The sequence below is a fragment of the Cupressus sempervirens genome, chromosome 11, assembly GCF_028749045.1.
Source record: "Cupressus sempervirens isolate cs-2001-9-10 chromosome 11, ASM2874904v1, whole genome shotgun sequence".
Lineage (NCBI taxonomy): Eukaryota > Viridiplantae > Streptophyta > Pinopsida > Cupressales > Cupressaceae > Cupressus > Cupressus sempervirens.
This window is the reverse complement of record NC_143128.1, coordinates 395,153,807-395,172,046: the sequence shown is the minus strand read 5'-3', so window position 1 is coordinate 395,172,046 and position 18,240 is coordinate 395,153,807. Positions and strand designations below refer to the sequence as shown.

Here is an 18,240-nt window from a genome sequence, read left to right as displayed (position 1 = left end):
AAAAACTATGAAAAGTGGACACTTTTCATGCCAATGCATATAAAATTCACTTTGGAGGACACTTTTCATGTCATTGCATTAAGTGTTCACCATAAGTGGACCTTTTTGATGCTATGACATGAAAAGTAAAGTTTTTATGCCTAAGCATCAAAAAGGTGAGATACACTTTAAAATGTGCAAGTGAACTCAAAAGGTCCGATTTTACCCATGAGCACATTTTAAAACATGCTATGCACTTCAAAAAGTGTGATTTCACTTAAAGGCATATTTTAAAACATGCATATGACTTCAAAAAGTCCGATTTTGGAGGAGAGCATATTTTAAAATGTGTAATGTCCATGAAAAAGTTTGATTCTAAGAAGGAAATGTGCACTTGCTTCCCAAGAATCCGATTTTGGCCATAACTCAAGATTTTCTTCATGGATTTGCACGAAATCTTTTGCATTCAAGGCATTTTGGCTTGGTGATGAGTTTTCTTGCATCAAAGATGAGTTTAATGTGCTGAAAATCGTTTTTGGAAGGCCAAATCTAGGGCACAGTTTTGTAAAAACTCCAAAAATCTCCATTTTTCATCAACGTTTTTGCATGGAGATGAATCGATTTGCTCTTTTTGAGTGATTACATTGTATATTGATTCATATTTTTGTGTTTAAACACCAAAATGTTTAACTTGGGATTCTCGGTGAGACACATTTCTTCCAAAAAACGTATTGCAATCTTTCATCTTTAAAAACGTTGGAATTTGGAGAAGTTTTAGGGCACGTTTTGGCATCTTGCAACAATTTCTCCTTGTTTGCTACCCTCTCCCATTCGAGTTTGCAAGGTTGGAAAAGGTCTTCACTAATTTTAAAGAATTTTTCAAACATTGGAGCATCTTTTTCCTTCATATTTGGCACTTAAATCTTCATGTAAGTGGACTTTTTCCTTCTTGCAATTTAATTCATGTTTATCTTGCTGATTTTATGCATGGAATCACTAGATGGTTGCCATTTGTGAAAATCTTTGTCATCGAAAGTGCATTTTTGCTTTGTTTTTTGTTCTTTACCAAGTTCCAATTTCGAATTTGAGCTTTGAAGTGCATTGCATCTTGGCATGCTTGAGTTATTTTCCAAAGGGACATTATTTTTTTTGTGTTTTGTGTTTTGTGCTTGCTTGCTGGTTTCCTCCACTTGGAAAAATTGTAAGTTCTTTCCCAAGAACTTGTTTTTGCTTCATTACATGCGAAAGCATCGTCATATTCCACATTATGTTTCCATGTCACAACACTTCATCTCTCACTCAACGAAATGTGATTACATGTTTTTCATCTCATTCGCTATCCGCATATGCATGTAATCCCATTTTTCATTTCACTTTTCACCCATCTCACTTTTCGCTTCCATTCACACGACACTATTACACGAAATGTGTTACGTGTAATTGCATCCATAAGGTCCAATTTTGTTTAAAAGTCACATTTTGAAAAATCAAAAAAGATGTCATTTTCATCTCCCATGTACTTCAATTTCTCCTTTTCCCCAAAAGTGACTATAAAACTTGTTAAACTCGCCTTCATTACATTTTCGCCTGGCATATGCATTCACGCCTCCATGAGCAAATACATGTTTCTAAATCTTTCCATGCTTTGCACCTCATCCCATCACCCGCACTTACATGTAAAAGTTCATTCACCATCCGCCTTTGCATTCCATCTCATTCTTCCATCCCTTGTTACATGTTGCACTTACATGTAATCATTTTTCATGCAATAACGTCTTGAAGACCCTAAGTCACGTCTTGGAAATCAGCAATCTCCATTACACGCATTCCCATGCACCAAGCACTTTTTTTTTTTTTTTTAAGAGTTAAAGACGCTGAAGGAAAGTTGTTCCAAGTGTACATCCGGACATCGTCAAGAAGGTTTTTAAATTGTCAAAGAATCCAATTTGTGTTGATCTACAAAGGAGACTTCACGACAACTTGAACAAGAAAAGCTTGATCACATCAAGTTTTCAATGACAGTAGACAATTCATCAAAGTCAAAGGTTATCAAAAGACGCAACGCCATGGTTATCAAGGTGAATACAGCAGTACAAAGTACAGGAACTTCCGATCCTGTGATCATTTGGGATTGCATTGCCAAGTACAAGGCCCTTCAGAACAATCCCTAGGATTGTTTCAATTGTTTTGTCTTTCTTCTTCTTCTTCTTTCATGTTTGTAGTTGTAAAGTACGCATTACATGAAAAAGCATAATTACAAGTAATGCGAGTTACATGTATGTAAAAGGATGTAATGCGAGTTGCATGTGCAGTCGCATGTAAACCTTTATTTTTTTGTAGTTAGACTAGGTCAAAGTTGGTCGAGTTGCTCCCACTTTTTCCTCCACCTTTTTCTCAACTTCTCTGCCTATATAAAGGAGTGCCTCCTCATTGTAAAATTATCATTATCTTTTATGCAAGAGAACTTTGGAGAAATTGTGTCAGCATAACTTTGTTTGTGTAAGCACTATTTTGAGAGAGAGTGAATACAAAGGAGCATTTGAGACTTAACTTTGATTAAGTGAGATTGTTATTTGTGTGAATTGTAAGCTTTGTCTATAGTTCATCCAAGTTGTCTTTGATTCATGTTATCTGGTGTTATTGATAATTGTATCACGTGAATTGAATAGAAAAGAGTTAAGAAGCAATTGAAGCCAGAGCTTTGACCAAGAGCAATTGTGAAAGTGTATAGCTAGAAGCTTTGCCTGTAGCTTATATTTTCTTCTTAATTTGCAAAATAGCTAGTTATTCTTACTTTTAGGAGCCTTTGTGCCCTAATTGTAAAGTGTTTCCATATAAAAGTACGACTAGACTTAGAGCCAAACCGGTACATTTTCAGCTAGCCTTTGAGTTAGTGAAAGTTTATTGGTATCAATGTTTCCAACTTTTGATAGAAGTGTAGGTAGAGATTCACCCTACCCATTACTCGCCCCATGAGTAAGTGGATTCTTTCTTGAAAGATAAGAAGAAAGGATATTGGTAACACCCATTTTATAAAATCTCTCGACTTCTTTCTTACCTTGAGTTGATCTAAGAAATGGTGAGAGGAGGAGTCTTCCCTTTAAGGTAGGAGAGATTTTGTCTCACACGCTGTGGCTGGTTTTCCTATTTTGCGACTAGATTTTTACCCAAAACTGTTGGTTGCAAAATATCCACCCAACAGGTATGAATGCAAAATTTGGTATATAAAAAGCTTCTTTAATCTAAGTATTTGATGTGGTGTCTACTGGTGAGCATATGATGTGTTCAATAATATCAGTGAAACAAAAAAAATTAGAGCAAGTAATGATAGAGTAATTATTTTTGCAAAGGTGAAAAGAAGCTACAGGAATGGATCTCTTCTACAATTGAGATGAAAGTTGGGTGAAAAAGTTCACAAAAGGGTAATCTCGTTTAGTAATGTGAGTTTGTTTTTTCCGCAATTCATTAAAGTAAAGAGACCCATGACTTTTTTTACGGATTGTGTGAAACTCACAACGAGGTTGTAACACAAAGACATGAGAAGATATATTTGAATCTAATATTAATGATAAGATATAAGATAGGAAGTGTAGAAATGATGCACAAATGGAGGCCCAAATTTTAAAGAAATTAAGGGCTCCATCATGCACCACCCCATTAACTTAACAAAAACTGAACTAATAGGATAAGATCTTCATTAGACTTCACTTGAGAGGACACGACATGCAAAAAGGTTGTTTCCTTAAATGACACAAAAAGAAAATTGAGTGCAGGGTGGTGGATAATCCCAAACCTAGGGGCAATACAAGATGCCAAAGCTTCAAAAGCTAAGTTATGGTATGGGTCTAGGTACAAACCTGATTCATGGGTTTAAGGAATTTTTTTCCCATTAGGATTCATAGGGGTTTGTGTGTGTGTGTGTACAGTGTAACCCAGGTGCGCACACCCAAGTTAAAAACCCCATGCATCAAGTGTGTGTACGTACATCGCACACTCAAGTACCCCCACCATGGCCAAAAAGTGATCGCACAATAGCCACACAGTGGAAGCACCTAGGTGGGACATGAGGACACAAGTGTGTTTGGGGTGTGGGGATGCGCCTGAGGTGTGCCCAAGGTGTGTGAGGGGTGCAGCCAACATGTTGCATGAAAAGTCAAAAAAAAAAAAAAAAAAAAAACTTATTTGCTTTTTTTTATTATTTTTTCAAGCATGGGAACTTTTTTAATTCATATTTGAACAATAAATTTCGAATCTTTCATCTTTGTCATTTGATTATTTGATAGTCAATGGTTGACTTACATGGTTCACCGCGCTATCAATGGTTTATATCTTTCATTTATCATTATCATTATTATGTTTAAAAGATTTAGTATTTACAATTTTACTAAGTTCAATGGTTATGAAGTTTCAATTTTGAACTAATGGTTCGTGAATCGCATTTTAATTTTCTATATTCAACTATATTTGATATGTTATATTGAAGTATCATTTCATAATTAGCATTTTCAATCATATATGTATACTATGCAACCTCCCCCCCCCCTCTGCACCCTGTCACTGTTCCCCTGCCGTCCCCAAATTGAGGCCCGTTTTTCCCGCACCCAAAAACTCTTCCCGATGTCCCCCCACATCGGTGTAACACTGTATATATATACAAACAAAAAATAAGAGAATATACAAAACTTTAGAACTAAATCATTTCATAGCATGATGCTTGATCATTGATCAATGCCAAAAACCGAAGATAAACATTACAACGCAATTGTATCATTTCTATCATTATGAAAATCATTGCATTAAATAACTGAAATAAAATATAGTTCATAAAATTCTTAAAGTTAAAGCATGATTCACAGTTTAACGTTCATTAATAATCATTGATCAAAGTTTTGATCAAACATCAATCAAAGTATCAAAAAAATCATTGAGATTTTTTATTTTCCCTAGCTGCTAGTATATCCTCATTATCACCGGAATTGATCTTGCTAGCACTAGATCATCAGATTATCAAAGAAATCATAGGGATTTTTTATTTTCCCTAGCTGCTAGTATATCCTCATTATCACCTAAATTGGTCTTGCTAGCACTGAATCCAACAAGTGCCATGAACACATCATCATCCACATCAAGAAAGTGGCTATAACAAGATCCTAAACAGTCATATCCAAGTCAATAGACTCAGGTGCTACATCCCACAACTTCTTTGCCCCTTTTTTATATTTTGGATCCTTGCATGCCACGAGACGCAAATTGGTGTGAATAAACATCCAGTCCTCGGTTTGTTTGGCAGCCAACTGGTTACACTTAACTGAGTGGATAAAGAGGTACTCCAATTCTGCTCAGCAACATAAGAGCTAGCAACGTGGAGAGAAAACAAACAAAATAAAAAATAAAAATACAAGATAAAGTAAAGATTTTCAAGTGTTAAATTCTATAATGCAAGTTACCAAAAAAGTGAAATAAAAATAAAGAAACTTACTTATAAGAGGATCTTAATGGCAAGAGGTTGGAGGTACACATGATCTGGACCATAGAGGTACCACCATGTAATCACATCCATCCTATTCTGGTCATTTATAGCACAAGGGAGAAGATCTTTTCCTGAGATGAATAATCCAATTTCTCTCCTAACTACTACCCCCACCTTCGGATCACTAAAGATCCTGCTAAGTGCCCTCTTGTACCCACTAGCAACCTCAGCATCTCTATATGGTGGTACTCTACAAGGAACAACAAGTAACTCTACACTATAGTATTTGGGAGAGAGGGCATAGGCGAGGAGGTGAAGAGGTGTAGTCATGTTGTTCCAACAATGGATAACTATTGCTTCCATCACTCTCTCTTCTTTATATCACCAAGGATATCAAATGATGTTCATGCAACTTATCTTGATGTAAATTATGGTAATTAAAAATTTAGATATCTCTCAATAAACAATAAAAGAGGAACGTATTATAAATAAAATTTATAATTTACCACTTTCATCCTCTCAAACATGGTATCCATGGCATCACAAACATTCCCAAGACATGGATCATCAATGTTAGCAAAGCGAAGCATGTACATGATTGGCTTAGTGACTTTGAAGACATACTCCACACAACCCCACCAATCATCATCTAATATCATTGCTTTCACTTTTTGGGCCCTTGTTGCACTGGATTACTTCCAAGTGCCACATTGGTTGCTAATCACCATTTGTGGCAATGCCTTCTTTACCTTCACAAGTCGTCTCAAGACAATTGTGTGGGAGGCTAAACGAATTTCAGCCACCTAACAATATGTTAATAGTAAGTCAGTAACACATTTAAAATATGTAAACAACACAAATTATTTAAGTCAATACTGCAAAACATGACATAATGATAAATGAAACTAAATAAATTAAAATTTAAAAATTTACCTTCAATAGTTCTAATTTAGAGAAAGTTACGAAAATTGCTTGTGACATACGGTGATTTGTCACAAACATCTGAATTTTCTCACCCCCATAAAAATTTTCACCTAGTCTACTTGTTTGCCAATTGTTTGCATCACCAAATTAAGAGTGTACAGTGAATGGAGTCCAAAAGATGTGATCATATCTAGCCTCTACCAAAGCACTTGCTGCCCTAAAAAGAATTGCATTATCTGTAATTACTTGGACAACATTATCACTACCTACCACCTCTATGGAATCAATGAGAATCCGGGAAATAAACTTTGCATCTTTTACTTCCCCTCCACAGTAAACCGCATTCAAAAACATTGCCCCCTTGGGGTCACGGCAATAATAATGATCAAAGGATGGTTTTTACAATCTTTCCATCCATCAAAGACGATAGATACACTTGTTTTGACCCAAGAATCTTTAAATGGTTTCAACTGGGGTTCTAAGTTTATACAATAAGGTGGTGGGCACCTTTTCAAATCCAAGACCTTGTTAACCAACAAGTGCATTATTTATTTCTGTCACCATCTCCCTCCAATAGAGTGACCTTACTACGTTAAATGGAAGACCATTCACATAACGGCAATGTGCAATTTTTTCATCAGCTTCTCTTGCTTCATTTGAAGTGCTTAATCTAGTGGGCCTCTCTTGCAAGTGTTGACTTGTGGTTCATCTACATCTTCATCCTCCTCCCTAGAAGGTATAGACAATAAGGGTTGTCTAGAGGCATGTTGAGTGGGTGGTGGTGGTGGTGTTGGGTTTTTCTAACCGGAACTATAACCACTATGTTTTCCTTTTGCAACTAACCTATCAACATCTTCTTGTTCTTTAATGAACATTGTTATTTGTCCAAGTGGCAGCCCCTTCTTATCCCCCCATCGGTCTCTCACACATATAATCCCTTTACCCAAAGGGCCCATAAAATGAAGAGTTAATCGGTAGTAAGAGCTTTTATATTTTGCATTGCAAAAATTACATCTCCACATAAGCCCCCCACCTCCAAGGCATTGAGAAATTCTTGTAGTGTATTTCCAAAGAGGAGCCTTTTATCAATCTTAAATTTTTGAGACCCACACACTGAGCTTTGACTACTCAATGTTGCAATCTATAACAAAAATGGAGGGGAAAAACTTCTACAAAAACTTAAAATAAATTTATAACTTTTCAAAAACTTGAAACAATCTATCAAAAAACCACTTAAATCTGCTCTTTGGAAAGTATTTGCAACTTCACAATTGATCTCCTTCCAATATAATCACCTCACTTCAAACTTGTAAGATGGACAGAGCAAATGTGGAATGAAATGTGTTCGTAGCCCTCCATATTAGGGTCATTTTAAGGTTTGGAGGATAAAAATATTTATTTTTAAATAGTTTAATATGTTTTTGGGCCTACTCACTACCTTTTTGGCCCTGGGTCCTTGGCAGTTATCACAAAGTGCACCCAAGTTTGAGCTAGGTACCATCGAGTCCTTGCACAGTTCGTGCTTGGACCTATCACTCTGTATGTGGTCCACACAGGGTCCGCGCTTGGACTTGCGCGTCCGCATGGGTCCGCAATGATCAGTACCCCACAAACCCATAGGTAAAAGCACAAAACTTGTACAGACTGCACATAGACCATTGTGCAAACCCAAACCAGGTTCACACCCGGACCTGATTGGAGGGTCCAAGGTGCAATCCCAATAACATAGTTCAAAAATGAACTCTATCATACTTCGACCAGCATTATATTATAATTTACTTATAATAAAATATGATTTATAGAGATCAGTATTAGAAATATGGAATAGAGATGAATCAACCAAAGCTAAAATAATATGATGCAAGATAATCGGAGCTTCACTATTTCTCACTGAATGGATTACATACTTATAGGAGCTTTAGTCCCTGCATTATAAGAACAACTCACTAATTGTTAGTGTTGTTTGAACAACTCAACAAACAAACAAACCTCAACAAATAATCACTAGTAGCTATGTGATTTTTGTTAACTCACATTACATGAACACTAACAATAAAAATAAAATACCACCAAAGCTAATGAGCGACCCCATCATTGGTGACTGACAAGAGGACATTGAGAGTCCTTCCTTTGTTGCCTCCTACCAACAATCAGTTTGCCACTTGCTTAGCATATTTGGCTTTTGAGGCTTATTTTGTCAATTGTGAGGATGGAATATTCATCCCCACCTTGATATGAACTTTTTAAGAGTGTCGGGTACCAGCAATCATGCAATCCAATTGCCAAATGTTTTTTTATAATTATTGACTTTTTGACACAAGAATTAACAGACCCAATTCTAAAACAAAATGATACAATAAAATAACTTTGACAATAAAGTAAAATCTATCTAACTTACAATCACTCAACTCTTATCCTCCATATGTGTTAATGATTGTCTTTCTATAAAACATCATCCATGACATCATTTCATTGGATACCAAAGTAGAATTGCACTTTAAGGCAACCAATTACAGGAAATGGTGAAAGAACGATATTATGTTGTCAAGACCCAAAAACCAACAATCTATAAGATACTCATCAATATAACCAAGACAACAATGGGCACCCATCACTGCACCAACCACCTAATCATAACATTATCTGCCCTGTCACCCAAAATTAAACCTTTGAGTTGCCACACAAGCAAGGGCTTCACAACATCTCTTACCATCTCTTGCCACTCTGTTTAAGTCACAAACAAAATACAAATCTCTACACTTAACTGCCACTGTTACCTCTATTTTTCAGAAAATGCCAAATTTGCCTTTAAATTGGTTTGATATTGACCCTTCAAGTAGAACTGACCCAAAATAGATGCATAATCATTTTAAGTGCAGATTTAAATTGACAGTGTGCAGAGGTGAAGAATGATAAAAAAACATATTTTTCCTTCCTCGCTAGAAAGATTCTCAATTGTTGTGCGTGAAAAGACAGCGCAGCTGTTAGAGAAACCACAAGATTTGATCTGCGAGCTCTGGACGATTAGATAATTCAGGAAAATATAACACAACTCTATCAATGCTCCCTGTCACTTGGATGATGCACTTACAACGATCTATATTTCCGTGGAGCAATTTCACAGCTATTGAATATCATTTTATTTGAAACAACTGTACTCTGCAATATTTAATTGTGCATACCATAGAAATGGCTCACCAGTAGAAAGGGCTCCAAATCAAGCACAATGACAGCATTGACTATGTTGAACCCCAGAAATTGGAGCTGCCAGTACTTCACAGAACAATGTAAAAACTCTCCAAAGAATTCAAATGGCTTTATTATCTTGAAGTCTCAGTAATCCATACAGGAATAATCGTGAATTCTATTAAACCTCCTCTCAAATACATGAAATTTAATACTTAATGTAGTGATCCAGGCATTGGTCAATTGATGAAGATCTATACTAGCAGACCATGGACTAGACAATCAAAACTACTGACAATCTCACATGAATCTATTGTGCAGGTCCAAGGAACAATGTGTGCAGTCTGATACCAGATAGAAATCTGGGACAGTGATGAAAAAAGCTACAATAGTATTATGTAAGACTGATACCATATTAAAAATATGGGACAGAGATGAAAGAAGCTCAAATAATATTATGTAAAATTGATACCATACTAGAAATATGGGACAGAGATGAAAGAAGCTAAAAATAATATTATGTAAGATAATCGGTACTTCTCTATTTCTCATTCAATGGATTACATATTTATAGATGTTTTAGTTCCTACATTATAGGAACAACTCGCCAATTATTAGAACTGTTTTAACAACTCAACAAACAAACAAATAATCACAAATAGCTACATGAGTTTTGTTAACAACTCACATTAAGTAAACACTAACAATACATTTCCAATAATTAGCATGTCCATTAGCGCCTTACAAACTCTATTATCATTCCAAATCTAAAATGAAATTCACAAATGATATTATCCACGACCCATCGATTGATGTCATTCCCAAATCTTATCAATTTAAACATGGGGAAAATGAATACAAGTTGATTACCAATCAGCATCTTCCGGAGGCATGTCTGGCTGCTCTACAAGCTCCAATCCATGAACCACTACAAAACGTACACGTTTCTCTTCTCTTGTAACCAGTTCTGGAAACTTTGTCCTGGCTTCTAAGGCGGATGCCATCTCTCTTCGTTTAAAGGTACATGGCCCTAGAATGGATTCAAAATGTATATTACAAATCAAAGAAGAAGCTTTGATAAATTGTTTGAAGACCACATAAAGTTAATAAATCCATATAGATGTAAAGAAAAGAAACCCCCTAACCATTAATCCATTAAAAATGCGCATAAGCACAGTTCAATAGCAAGAAGAGAATATACAACTAACAAACAGTACCTTTCCGAGGAAACTTTTTTACAAGTCTTCTATACAGACCACCAGCTGCTTCAAGTGCCACACCCATTGACTTTTCACGAATACCATCCAAGGTGGCAAGCCTCATATTAACTTCATTCACAAGAGTTTCATAGAGGTTTGCAACATAAGCTAATGGCAAGACATACCGTGGATCACCTTCAACTTGTGCCTCTCTTGACTTTCTTTTCTTTTGCTTATCCTTCCCATTGGGACTACCGTAAGCAGACTCTGGTGAATCAGGGACTTGAATAACATGAGGTCGGAGAAAATAATCCAGAATGAGTTGTAAAAATCGTGCTCTTGCAGATTCAATAGGTATAACATCTGATCCAAGTCAAGCAGAAATGGAAACAATTATACAAAACGAAAAGTACAACTAAAGTGAATTGAAAACCAACATATGCAAAGCTTTATTGAAGTATCTTATCTCTAATACACCAACTTGATAAAGAAAAGTAAAATTACCATTAATTGTCAGGATACCATAGGGTGACCTTGGGGAATCTTCATTTTCAAGGGACAAAGAATGCTCCGGTTCTACACCACCAACACCCTGTAGCTGCAACGAACTTCCATATGACTGGTGCACACAGTCCTGACAAGCAGTAGTTCTCATTATTCATAGCATTGTAAGGTGCCTATCATCTACGCTCAGCTTCAGCAACTAAATAAATTGAAAAAATGTGACAACAAGGATTCCAGGTAGGCTTGTGATACACACTCGGCATCACTTAAGAGTTAAGACGGTTATAACATAGAATCACATATGTGAGACTAACAGCAAGACATCACTGACAGACCATCAAATTAGTCCTGTGCCATTAAGTGGAAATGAAAAATATTGTAACCATCTAGCAACAGACTTGAGAAAATACACAATTTTGTTCAAAAATACAAAGAAAATAAGGTAAGGGGATACTTTTCCCAAAAATCAACCAATGAATATGAGAAGTGAAGAAAGTAGCTATCAAAAAACATTACTACTTCTAATACAACATTCTCAAAGCCCGTGAACAACCATTGCCAACCACCATTATCGATGACCAGTTATCATCTACTAACTGAAAGTATACAAAGTTTTCATCCATGTCAATATCTAGTTCATTCTTGTCCCAAGGGACTTACATTTCAAAAAATGTTTCACTAAATACATATTTGAAAAGGAATTTTCCATTATATCTGCAAAACGAAATCTCAAAACTGAGCCTATTGTCTTCACAAGGCTATCTAGGGAATAATAAAAAAGACAATCACAGCTTCAGAATTGAAACAAGATTCTAGTCTATGAAATCTAAAACTCTAGGTCACTTCACAATACTTACTGTGAGCAACTCTCCCTAGAAGAGTCACCAATCTATTGGTTCCCAAAACCACAGATTGAAAATCCAAGAGCCTGTCACTTCTCCAATGGGATTCCACAATCAATTCTGGCCAACAAACAAGAACCATCTTGATTCCCCAGCAGTTTAGACTCCACTACACGCCGGTGGGTAGATCCTCACCTCAAACGCTGACTGCTTGATTCAAGGCTTTTCTAGAGTAAATTTAAGCTTTGGTGAATTCTTCGGCTGGCAAGGTCTTTGGACTCGATTAATATGGAGTTATGTGATAGTTTGAAATGAATGTTTTGTACAAGGTTTTTGTGAGGCCTCGCACCAACCCATCGTAGCTTAGTTGATACTTTATCATTTTGATACTCATGACTCGATATGTCGGGACATTATTTGATGCACTGAACATTATTATGCTATTTTATGATGTGTGATGCTTTATTTTCAGATACTTGATTTCGTCATTTAATGCTGTATGAACATGTATAATGATGAAGTAAATGAATGCAAAACTAACACTTTGATTATGCAATTTTAAATGGTCGAAAATATGAGTAGAATTAGATAAACAATTGATTATTAGAAAAATGGATGTTTTAATTTGTATGTTTTTTCTTATACGTAATTTACATAATGCTTGTGATTTCTTGGACTACTGATGTGTGCAATGAGTGTGCAGGACAGATAGCCGAAAAACCTAATGGAAAGACGGAACTATACCCCTTGCCAATTTGTACTCTTTTGTATTATCTTTCTTTGAAGGTTGTTATATAGTCTTAATACTCTCCTAGCTTTTGTTGGGTTCTATTAAGTCTTTAAGACCTAAAAACATTAAATTTAAGTGCCCTAGGGGTAAGGGTAGGGGTTGGGAGTACTTTCCACCCCCTTAGCCTCCTTGGTTGACTTTTGGGGTCACTCAAAAACCCTACTTTTGGCTGATTGCGAAATTGATTTGTCTCCTCCATGAGTTGGTGACTCAAACTCCACCTTGGGGTTACCTGAAGCCTAGCTGAGTTAGGGTCATATTTAGAGGCATTTTGGAGAAATTTTGGGTTTGTTACCCTATCTCTAGTTTTTAAAGAGAAGTTGAAGATTGAAAGAGAGGGAGGATAAGCTCTTCTCAACTTGTCATTTTACCATAACTTTTTGTGAAGGTAGGGGGTTTTTCACTCTTTTGATCATGTTTCTTCTAATTGTTCATGCTTGATTCATGCATGAGGCATTGTGATGATCTTTGTATTGCTTGTATGTGTGTTGAGGGTGTTTTGGGAGGAATCTTAACTTGTTCTTGGATGTCTTTTTTATGCTTTGCTTTGAAATTTTGAGGGGATTTCATGGGGATTGTTTTGGCATTACTCACCCTTAGATAGGGAAGAAGGGCCTTAGTTGGACCTCAATAGTGTAGAATCTCCTCTCATGGTGAGAAGAGGGAAAGAGGGTAAGGTGTATGGGCCCCTACTTGTCATCACATACCTTGTATGAAAATTTGAATTCTTGTAGAAAAGAAGGAATGTAAATCCTTGTTGCATTGGCCTCGAAAGGGCATTTGTAAAAGAACGGAAGTTCTTGAATTTTAGCCCCGAAAGGGCTATGTTATGGTATGGTGATTGACGTCTCCTATTGAGAAAATCCACCTCCCCCCTTATTTTGGTTCAATGTTGAACCTATTGTGCAAAACCGAGTTGGAAATGCATGCTTGAATTGTTCATCATATTATGTTGTTTTACCTCCATATTAGTTCTTGTCTCTCCATGATTCCCTTGATGCATTGAAGATATTGGAAAAGAATCCCTTGTGAAGGACCTAGAAGAGAATTCAATTGAATTGTAACTTTTTGTAAAAATATATTTAAATTGTGATGTATTTAGCAAAGATGTTACTGGTTCTTTCCCGATGTAGCCTTGAACCAGGTTGATTAATATAAGAGAAAAGATTGAGAAACCCCTTGCATTGTATCTTATGTTATTTCAGTTTATGGATATGTGAAATGTGGAATTAGATCACATGGTGATGTTCAATTATGCAATGTTTAAGTTTATTCATGTTAAGGAAAGGTAATTGAATACATTGAAGTTTTCAATTCAATGTTATATGCATTAGGAGAAAGTAAATAATCCTAAATTGAGGAAAACAAATCTACCACCTTCCTTGATAAACTATATAAGTGGCAAAACCAATTAGATACAAAAATATATATATACCTCATTGTATTCAAAAAAAAGATGATGACACAAAATTATAGATATATATTTACATACCCCCCCCCCCCCCCTCGTTAAAACTAAACACTTTTGGGAATTCAACAAAAAAAAATAGAGGGGAAAAAAAAAAAGCACCTACAAGAGCATTTTGCTCTCTGGAATTTGTATGACAAACAAAAAAATTAATTCACTAAACAACAGAGCATATTCTATATTGGTTCCCTTTTTTTAAAAATCTATTTAGCAAATCTTTTAAATATAATAATAAATAGCTTTGGTGTTAGCAAGTTCTTTAATACTAAAACATATATATATATATATATATATATATATATTTTTAGCATCCTGTCCATGGACTCCACCAATAAAACTTTTTGCAATAAATTACCTTGAAAGAAATCATGCCAAATGAAGATTTAAATTTGTCTCAAACCCAAATCTTGGATCACGTGGGGCAGACTGTCATAGTCATTTGGGGGCCTGAGCCTTCACTCAACCAAACACAAAAAAATTAGTAACTTCTCCATCCAGGCCGGTGCAACACAGGTGTGATGAGAAGTTGGAGTGTGAGGTCAGCTTTATTATGTGGGCATCTAGGGAGAAAGATATTACGAGGTAATTGGTAAATACTTGCCTTTTAATAACAGAGACCGAAAGGTCAATTTATACAAAATAATGAGACGATGTTTCCTTAGGAAACGATCGTAAAGAATAGAAACATTCTATTCCAGAGAAAGCAAAAAATGAAAGCAAACTAAAGCTTAAGATATTTACAAGATAACCATTAACTAATAATAGACATCTTATCTATTATTGTAATACCCTCCCTTAATAGTTAATCTATCTAACACACCAAGCTGTCCTCTGAATTTGACAAACTTATTAGGACCAAGAGGCTTGGTGAGAATGTCTGCAGTATGATCTGTGGTAGGAACATACTGCAGATCTATAATCCCGTCTTCAACCAACTGTCGTATGTAATGACAATGAACATCCACATGCTTGGTTCGTTCATGGAAGACTGGATTCCGTGCTAACTTGATAACGCCTTTGTTATCAACAAACAGAGTAGTCGGTCCTGCTGGTGACATCTGCATATCCCCAAGCATCCGACGAAGCCAGACAACTTCACATCCTGCCTTAACAGTCCCTCTGTATTCAGCCTCTGTAGAAGAGAGAGAAACTGCCTGCTGCTTCTTGCTGGTCCATGTGACTGCACCGGATCCCAAACTGAACACATATCCAGATGTTGATTTTTTATCATCAACAGAGCCTGCCCAATTTGAATCTGTGAACCCACTGAGTTTAGGATTAGAACTCCGAGAATACAAAAGTCCATAATCAGAAGTGCCCTTCACATAACGAAGCACACGCTTTGCTGCCATCCAATGATCAGCCTTAAGAGCTGTCATAAAGCGTGAAATATAGCTGACTGCGAAGCTGATATCAGGCCTAGTAGCAGATAGGTAGATGAGGTTGCCTACTAATTGCCTATACGTAGTATCATCAACGGAAGGAGAATCAAACTTGGCTGATAACTTGAGACCTTTCTCCATAGGTGTAGATGCAGATTTGCAATCTGCATTCGGAATTTGTCTAACAAGGCCCTGGCATATTTGGATTGAGAGATGAATATACCAGAAGACTGTTGCCAAACTTCAACACCTAAGCAATAATGCATGAGCCCAAGGTCAGTCATATCAAAAGACTGGCATGAGTGTTGTTTGATTCCTTGAATCAAAGATGCCGAACTGCCAGTGATGATCAGATCATCCACATAGATAACCAGAAGGATGATGTCACTGTCAGTAGTCTTGATGTACAGATTTGACTCTGAAGAACTCCTCTTGAAGCCTTGATCACTGAGGTACGTATCAATCTTGATGTACCATGCCCGAGGGGCCTGCTTCAAACCATAGAGAGCTTTTACCAATCTGAGAACCTGATGGTCTTTACCAACAACCTTGAAACCAGGAGGCTGCGTCATGTAGACCTCTTCATGGAGATCACCATTCAGGAAAGTACTCTTTATGTCCATCTGATGGACCTTCCAGCCAAACTGTGTTGCCATGGCTAGGACTAATCTGATGGTGCTCATCTTTGCAGTAGGAGCAAAGGTCTCCTCATAATCAATGCCCTGACGCTGAGAAAAGCCCTTTGCCACTAAACGAGCTTTGTACTTATCCAAAGTACCATCTGATTTGTATTTGATTTTGTAGACACATTTGCAGCTAATGGGTTTCTTCCCTGGGGGAAGATCACAAAGGACCCAAGTGTTGTTCTTCAGCAGGCTCTGGTGTTCAGATTGCATGGCCTGTTCCCACTCTGGAATTCCTTTAGCCTCGGAATATGTTTGAGGTTCAAACACACTGTGAATGTTGGCCATAAGAGCAAAGTTAACAGAATCTGTAGTTTTGCTCTTTTTCCGAGCAGTTCTCCCATCAATGAGGTCATCATCATGAAGATCAGCAAGTGTCTTAGCCCACCACTTAGGCCGGAGAGGAGAATGACCAACAGTAGTACTAGGAGATGCTTGATCAGCAGGATCCTCATCAGAAGAATCTGGATCAAACTCAGGTGAAGCATCTTCAAAACGAAGTGATCCTGCAGGAGAAGCCGGAGGTGTCTGTACAGGTATCACTGGCAGGACTGGAGCTGTAGGAGCTACTGGAGCCCTCCCATCAGGTGGACCTAATGGAAGCCGAACTCCCAAATCATGAACCTGCATAGGCTGGTCTGCTGGATCAAGAACAGGAGAAACAAGCATGAATGGTCCTCGCTGCTCATCAAAGACTACATCGCGGATGTATATGAGACGAGATGTCTCAACATCAATAAGGCGGTAGGCTTTGTGAAGACTGCCATATCCAGCAAGCATCAATTTCTGACTCTTGGCATCCAACTTGGTGCGTGAAGCATCAGGGATCCAAACAAAAAGCAAGAGAGCCAAAAACCTTCAGGTGATTGATTCTGGGCTTGCGACCTGACCAGGCTTCTTCCGGAGTTTTACCTTTGACCGCCACTGTGGGTGACCGGTTCAACAGATAAACTGCAATGTTAACTGCTTTTGCCCAAAAACACTTCGGAACATGTCTGTGTTCGAGCATGGAACGAGCCATCTCGGTGATTGTCCTATTTCGATGTTCAACTACACTGTTCTGTTGAGGCGTGTGGGGTGTGGTGAACTGGCATTGGATGCCATGTGTATCCAAGAAGCTGGAGAAAACATTAGAACAAAATTCCCCCCCATTGTCTAATCTAAGAGTAATAATAGATTTCCCAGACTCTTTTTCAACTAAGGGTTTAAACTTCTGAAATACAGTAAATGCATCAGATTTCTTTTTAAGGTAATACACCCACATTTTTCTACTGAAATCATCTACAAACAACAGAAAATACCTGTACCCAAGAACAGAAGGAGTGGCCATAGGGCCGCAGATATCAGCATGAACAAGCTGAAGTACTTGAGAAGCTCGCCAAGAATCGCCACTGGGGAAAGGTGTGCGATGTTGCTTCCCAGCCAGACATGCGTCACAAACTCCAAGGTGTTGCGTTTGAATCTCTGGCAAACCAAGAACAAGCTCATCCCGAGCAAGTTGTGAGAGATAATGCACATTTAAGTGCCCATATCGCTGATGCCAAAGTGTGCTGATGGAAGATCGTCGAGCAACCATAGCTAAGTCCTGAGAATCACCAAAATCAGTAAGTCTGAAAAGACCATGATCCTCAAGACCAACTGCAACAGTAGACTTAGTCACCCGATCAGTGATGGTGCACTGATGTGAACTGAAGGTGACTGCCAAGTGTGGAGAATGTCGCAGCAACTGACTGACCAAGAGTAGATTTAGTTCCATCCCTGAAACGTAGTACACATCAAGAAATATGAGCTTCCTCCCAACAGACTGAATTTG

The 18,240-nt window shown here is 37.3% G+C and overlaps 1 protein-coding gene across 3 annotated transcripts in view; it reads right to left on the bottom strand.

Annotated features, from left to right (window-relative positions):
* Positions 1 to 18,240, bottom strand: part of LOC149529685 (PPR containing protein) — an 87,871-nt gene that overhangs the window by 47,839 nt on the left and 21,792 nt on the right. For all 3 annotated transcript variants that reach the window (XM_089808787.1, XM_089808786.1, XM_089808788.1), the window contains exons 3-5: positions 11,263 to 11,392; positions 10,777 to 11,121; positions 10,430 to 10,589 (exon numbers count right to left, since the gene is read on the bottom strand). In XM_089808787.1, the coding sequence (XP_089664913.1) occupies positions 10,430 to 10,589; positions 10,777 to 11,121; positions 11,263 to 11,392 (635 nt within the window). The remainder of the gene's footprint in view (positions 1 to 10,429; positions 10,590 to 10,776; positions 11,122 to 11,262; positions 11,393 to 18,240) is intronic.